At 35.9% G+C, this 7,423-nt stretch overlaps 2 protein-coding genes across 2 annotated transcripts in view; both read left to right on the forward strand.

The window, feature by feature from the left end:
* LOC107757186 (collagen alpha-1(XXI) chain) overlaps positions 1-3,560 on the forward strand; it is a 45,422-nt gene extending 41,862 nt beyond the window's left edge. The window contains exons 27-29 of the mRNA XM_016574602.1: positions 1,830-2,021; positions 2,120-2,197; positions 3,279-3,560. Of these exons, the coding sequence (XP_016430088.1) occupies positions 1,830-2,021; positions 2,120-2,197; positions 3,279-3,469 (461 nt within the window). The 3' untranslated portion in view covers positions 3,470-3,560. The remainder of the gene's footprint in view (positions 1-1,829; positions 2,022-2,119; positions 2,198-3,278) is intronic.
* A 1,236-nt stretch (positions 3,561-4,796) lies between these two features.
* LOC107757187 (C-C chemokine receptor type 5-like) lies at positions 4,797-6,673 on the forward strand. The gene is made up of 2 exons (XM_016574603.1): positions 4,797-4,862; positions 5,635-6,673. The coding sequence occupies exon 2, from the start codon at positions 5,654-5,656 to the stop codon at positions 6,638-6,640; it is 987 nt and encodes a 328-aa protein (XP_016430089.1). The 5' UTR covers positions 4,797-4,862; positions 5,635-5,653; the 3' UTR covers positions 6,641-6,673.
* Positions 6,674-7,423: the final 750 nt, after the last annotated feature.

Consider the following 7,423-nt stretch of genomic DNA (forward strand, 5'->3'; position numbering starts at 1 on the left):
TGCTTTGAATTAAAGGGGTCATGTCGTACATTCTCTTAGCATTTTACTTTTTTTTCCCAGTGGTCCATTTATAAATCTTCCTCGCAGCATATTGTCTACATGCGGCCTAACCATCACAGAGACTTAAAACTGACTGATCTGAAATGCTCTACTGTACTTTGACAGCAACTCCAGAGATTATTTATTTTTTTATCATGAGGAGATGACAACCTCTCCAATGGAGTCAACGGTCAATTCCAATCACGTGTTTCTCGATAACCAACCATGTTATAGCCTTGACGTCACTGATGTAGGAGATGTATTATAGTTGAATTGTTTGTTGGCACCACAGAAATGAATTAGAAACAGAATCGTCACTGACTTCTGTTATGCAGAGTAAACTCCAAAAATAGATTAATCCAAAGTGAATGTTTAATGGCAAACAAGCTGAAGATTAGCTGATGTATGATGTAATGAATCTAATTAAAATAAAAATACCAACATACTTATTGAGAAAACAGGCCTCTACATGTCTAAACATGTATACAATTAACTCTAGTTTCCACGTGAAAGGAACACTAGTGACAGTACAACACCAATAACCTTTATTCCTTTTCACACCATTTTGATTATGGGGCAGATTATCAATTAATAAAGACTTGTTTTCACGCAGTTTCTTGCCCAGTACTATGTTATGAGCTCAAAACTCTTGTACCATAGTGCACAATTTGTTAACTAAAACATTTTGATGTTTGCATCACATAACCAGCTCCAAATGTTTAGCTTTTCTAACAGAGTAAACTTGCTCGGTAGCGCACCCGGTACAGCATTACGCTGGTGCGTCCCATGAAATATGAGTCATGATAAAACAGCTCAAAAACTTTTATCAAGCTTAAAATGTTTTTATCTCATGTTGGCGTTAGTTAACGCTATGGGTTAGGTTTAGTATAGGTTTTATGCTATTTTCAAATGTGACAGAACAATAACCTTTTAGCGACACGCACCAGACTTTAAATTTTTCAATCTGCTGCCACACATACAATGACCAACGCAATAAAACATTACCAGATTCACTTTGATCTGTTTTGGATAAAACAAAACGTGTTTTTAGCACCACTCACTGGACGTTTCACTTTGTTTTCAAATGACCTGGATTCAAAAATACATACCATATATACAGTATATAAACATTCAGTGAACTAATTTTTATTTATGTTTCAATATTGACTAAATTATATTTTACTACCAACTTTTCCGTTGCTTTGTCCACCACTTTGTATTTATTTTTACTTCCCTTGACTCCTGGAACACAGCAGTATTAGTCACATTTCTTGTTTTGTCACAAAAGAGTCTCATGAGTTTTCTTATGACCATTTCCTTCCCTTTTCCAACTCTTAGAATTAAACTGGACATGTTTTGGCATTGCATCATTGATATGTAAATGCAGTGGTATATTCATGAATTTGATGCCAAACATTAAGCATTGATGCAACATAATTAGTGATAGACTCTTTCTTCCACATTATGATGTATAACAGAGAAATGGATTAGCAAGAAAAAAAAAAAAAGTAGGGTGTTGTTCTGTCTACCGGTCATTGACTGGATGGAGGAAGATCTAAATGCATGCTTGTAGAACTCCCAGAGATTTGGATTAAAATTTGTTTGCATTTAAATGCATGGATGAATCACTTATAGTGCAATAAGATGCATATGAAAATAGATTGGGTGAATGTTGCTAGTCTGTGTTTTTATATTACAGTGAGGGTCAAGGAAATTTTGATTTCTCATCATATGCCCCCTTGCGCATCCGTCGGTGTTCAGTAATCTCTAATGTAATGCCTCTCTATCAGATCAGCTGCCGCAGCTACTGCAGACAATGAGCCCTCAGCGCTGTGAACCCTGTGAGACCGTTAAAGGACCCCCGGGACCCCCTGGAGCTCCAGGGCCTAAAGGGTCCAGCGGGCCCCAGGGCTATCCCGGCAGACACGGCGCTCAGGGCTACCCTGGGCCTCCGGGCATCCAAGGACCTCCAGGAGTCAAAGGTAACAGAGGCGTCTGGCTGTAACACTTCCAGATTATGTAAATGGATTTGGCTTTGGGTTTGTATTGTAATTGCGTAACATGCTTGGCACTCTTGTAGGGGACACAGGCCCTCAGGGATTTAAGGGCAATAAAGGACAGAGCAGACCAGGATACCCAGGGCCTCCTGGAGACACAGGTACAATGACATTACTATATTATTAATCCTCATAACACATTCAGGTCCGTTTTGATCCAAAAGAGATACATAATAAAACATAGTTTTTAGTAAGGGAATGAAACTACCCTTTTCAGATGTTTTATTTATTTATTTTTACAAGAGATGTAGCCAAAAAAAAAAAAAAAAAAATCTTTTGTGTTCTGGTCAGACCCAGATATTTATGGGGTACCATAATGTGTCAAAAATACTTTCCGTAAAAGTATTTATAAAGTAAATCAGTGTTACAAAAACTTTTGATAATATGTTTATTCCCCATATCTCACACAATTTTTGGACGGAATTTTGTTGTTTAACATGAATATATTTTTTGTCGAACCATTGTAGCATGACATTTTTATTTATTTATTTATGTATTTTTGGAAAGAAATGCATTTTTAGGTTTTATAAATTTGGACAGTTTTTCTGCAATTATAAGTCAATAATAAATTATATTATAAATAATAATTAATAAATTCAAATTAACTTAATTAAATTCCATACATTCCAATACTGATATGACATATATCTAATGTGATATACTATATATATATATATATATATATATATATATATATATATATATATATATATATATATATATATATATATATATATATATATATATATATATATATATATATATATATATATATATATATATATATATATATATATACACACACACACACACACACACCATTGTTTTTTTTGGTTCATATGTAATTTGACATTTCAAAAGAATTTCTCATTTTTTTGTAATTAAATAAATGAAGTAATAACATGGTAACATTCAAAACTGATTTTTCCCTCCCCCACATTCACTCATTATTAAGAAGTTACGATATCAGAACAGAAATGAAATACTTAAATATTACATTATAACTGTTTTTTATAAAATAATGATTCTTCTGGTCCAAACAGACTTCAAATGAGAAAATAGTATACAGATTTTGAATGCATTGTAAGGGTTAATGTAATGCCTATGGCACAAACGTATATGCAGCGATTGGGGAGGAATCTTGTGTAACTGTCAGATTGTGTGTTCCCTCAACACCAACAGGGATCCAGGGTCCTCGCGGCAGTGATGGCATTGGTATTCCGGGTCCTCCGGGAATCCCGGGTAAATCCGGGGCTCCGGGCATCCCGGGGAAGCAAGGTTCTACAGGGCCGGCTGGCGTGTGCGACATGTCCATCTGCTACCAATCCTATAACCTCAGGGATGAGCGCTACAGCAAAGGGCCCGGTTTCTAACACACGCGCTTGAGCGAACACATGGGCTCAGCTCTCGGACTGCCAGAAGCGCCGCAGAGAATCCAGAGGAATTTACTCACATGGCTTTGGACGTTGTCTGTGCATTGCTATGGTGCAATGAAACATCAGGGGCCTGTAGATGAACGATGTGAAACCTGCCTTCCGATGCACGAAGAGTTGGTGCGTAACACCATTAATGCAAGGGTGCATGCATTAAGTCATTTGCAAAATAATACTACAAGCCTATTAATGTGGATAGATGTTAATGTGTCATAAACATTAATATTTATCACCATTACTTATGAATATGAATTATGAATGAACTATTTTGCTGTCAAACAAGGAACTTTTGCTGCATGATATGAGATGCAATAATATAAGCATTAGTTTGTATGTGGTTTGGTACTAATGAAGATTAAGAATAAATGGCTTTATTACTTCAGGGACAGACATGAAAGGGAAAAGCTTAATGTTTCTGTTTGTTTTTGGCACAAAGATGACTTTAGTTTTGATTTCCCCAGTACTTGGCTGAGAATCGTGGATTGGACAGCTTTCTAAGACACAACAGCCATCATATTTTCATATTTAATTGAATTACTAACTGTGCTTTACATTGCTGGCTAGGTTGATTTAATAAATAGCAATTGTTTTTGCATTATTTACGTATTTATGTACTTTTTATTTTTTTGCACTGCCTGAAGGGAAGGTAAATTCACACTAACCTCATTAAACATAAAACCATTAAATAAAAGGAACACAAACCATTATAATAAAAACTATTCAATTTTATGTGTGTTCATGAACTCAAAATGTATTTTATTCTTCTCTCTTGGCAAAGTATTTAAGCTGTATAAGGTACGAGATAAACATCTGAAAGATGTAATTATTTTAAATATTGTTTTTGTGAATCCATACAAAATGCTTGTTATATTTTCTTCCAATGAAATCTTGAATAAACTGATATCACATTTTTCTTCTATAATCCTTTACTCTAATCTGTTGTTTTATTCACTCATTGTATTTTCATTTAGTTTCATATAACTTTTTTTTTTTTTTTTTTTTTTACAAATCTCTGGGAAATTTTTACGACGTAAGTAATTTATCTTTTAGAGCTCTAGTATTTGCTAAGAATGACTTTGTTGAAATAAAAGGTAATGAACACTTTGTGGTTGGTCTGTGGTTTCAGGACAGCGATCATGTATGTTGTCTCGGCTTCAAACGCACGTCGAGTCTTGAGAAAATTGTGAAGTCACATAAAGAGGAAGTAGTTTCAAGATATGATTCAGATTTTTGCAGCTGTAGACTGACACACATCCTCTGCTGCTGCTCCATCTTACAAGACCGTAGTTTCTATTAATGAACCGGCCAGACGAGCTGTGAACAGGGCTTTGGGGTAAGTCTACAAATCTCTACTGACTTCTAATCATTTGTGACCCTGGACCACAAAACCAGTCATAAGCGTCAATTTGTTTTGATATTGAGATGTATACATCATCTGACAGCTGAATAAATAAGCTTTCCATTAAAGTATGGTTTGTTAGCATAGGACAATATTTGAAAATCTGGAATCTGAGGGTGCAAGAAATTCAAAATATTGAGAAAATCACCTTTAAAGTTGTCCAAATGAAATTCTTAGCAATGCATATTACTAATCAAAAATTAAGTTTTGATATATTTACGGTAGGACATTTACAAAATATCTTCATGGAACATGATCTTTACTTAATATCCTAATGATTTTTGGCATGAAAGAAAAATTTATAATTTTGACCCATACAATGTATTGTTGTCTATGGTAACACTATTTTGATCGTCCACTTTAGACATTCTACTAACAGTAACATGCATCTACATGCCAACTAGCAGTCATTAGAGTATTAGTAAACTGTCTGCTTAATATCTTCTAACACTTTATTTTGATGGGTCCACAACATACTGACTATAAGAAACTTTGCAATTATATCTCAATTTATTCTACTAACCCTAAACCTAACCTAACTGTCCACTCTAAGAGAGTTAGTAGACATTTAGTTGCAAATTAATGAGAATTAGTTGCAAAGTTACTTATAGTTAGTAGAATGTCTAAAGTGGACTAAATAAAGTGTAGTGTACCGTGGTCACATTTATCCAGCCTTTAATTCTAATAAACTCGCTCAACCCCGCAGGTTGTTGGTAGCCACCAAGATGGAAACGCCCAACACAACACCAGACGTTTATGAAGACTATTCGCTGATGACCAGCAGAACCGTTCAGTGCAACACCATCGCCATCAACAATTTCTGCCAACATTTTCTTCCACCCTTCTACTACGTCATCTTCATCGCCAGTGTACTGGGCAACGGAGTGGTTCTGCTCGTCCTCTACAAGTTCGAAAAGCTCAACACGGTCACAAATATATTCCTCATGAACCTGGTTGCCTCCAACCTCATCGTCACCCTCACGCTCCCATTTCAAGCCATTCACCATTCGGACCAGTGGACCTTCGGAGAAGCTTTGTGTAAGCTGGTGACCAGCGCAGACTATCTGGGCTTCTACAGCTCCATCCTCTTCCTCACCCTCATGACGTTCGACCGCTATCTGGCCGTGGTGCATTGCGTTGTCGCCAACAAACGACGCAGAAGCTGCTACGCTGTCGTACTGTCTGCAGTCGTCTGGATCATTAGCATCCTCGCCAGCCTCCAACCCTTCATCCATTTCACCGTTGAAGAGTACCCGATGGAAGGACTGGTGTGTGAAGACTCCAGCGATGCTCAGTGGAGAGTCTTCAGTCTCTATAAGCAGTTTGTGTTGTTTTTTATTCTCCCGTTGACTGCATTCGTCTACTGCTACTTCAGGATAACGCTGACCGTCCTGGCCACGCGGATGGTAGGCAAACATCGGACCGTGTGGCTCATTTTCATCATCGTCCTGACGTTTTTCGCATTCTGGAGCCCGTATAACATCATACTGATGATAAACGATAATCAAGATCCGACACAGTGTAATAGCAGCCTTCTGTACGCACAGTACGTCACTAGTAACATTGCACGCTTGTATTTCTGCATTAACCCTGTGCTTTACACCTTTCTGGGAAGGAAGTTTCAGAATCATGTACGAGGAGTGTTAGGGAGCCAGGTCCCGTGTTTATCAGATCGGATCAGCATCAGCGCAAGTAGCAGAACGCTAGCGTAAGACTGAATGATAGATATTTACGGGTGTGTACAAACGGCTGCATTGCTTTCAGACTATTCCTGCTTTTATTCTACATTTCCTTACAGAAAAAGTGCAATGAACAAAGGAGTTGTTGATGAAGTTGATGTATATACAGTATAATAAACTGGTGTGATTTCATTGATATTCAGAAAGATTTGTGTGTTTCACTTACTTACCTATTTGCTTGTGTGTGTGTGATTCAGGGTTATTATATTTAACTAAAACTATAACATTTTATTTTAGCTAGTTGCCAACATTTCTTATTTCTCTAATTTGATGTGCAGTGCTAAACTATAATTAAGCTAAAACTGAAAAAATAAATAAAATAAAAACTATATATATATATAAATAAATAAAAAAACTCAACCAACCAATCAATAAACAATCACAAAAGCTTAAAGTATATAATAATAATAATAATAATAATAATAATAATAATAATAAAGGAATAAAAATCACAAAACTATCAAATTACTTAAGCTTTAAAAATTAAAATGAAAAAGTAAAATAAAAAATTATACTATAATAGTATCCCAGTGATACTAAAATTACACTGGAGTGAGTAGTTTGAACAATTAATGCAGCATTAAAATGTTAACTGCATTAAAATGATTTCTAAAACAGTTGAATCTAAAAGAACGCAGACAGGGTCTTGCGATCTTATTTTAACTGGACACACAAGCCGTGTCGTTAGTTTGCGTTTGTCAGCCGTATATGTGATCAATGTCTCACTTCATAAAAGTAACCATATAAAATTGACTG

The sequence above is a fragment of the Sinocyclocheilus rhinocerous genome, unplaced genomic scaffold, assembly GCF_001515625.1.
Source record: "Sinocyclocheilus rhinocerous isolate Xijiao unplaced genomic scaffold, SAMN03320098_v1.1 scaffold1464, whole genome shotgun sequence".
In the NCBI taxonomy this organism is placed as follows: domain Eukaryota; kingdom Metazoa; phylum Chordata; class Actinopteri; order Cypriniformes; family Cyprinidae; genus Sinocyclocheilus; species Sinocyclocheilus rhinocerous.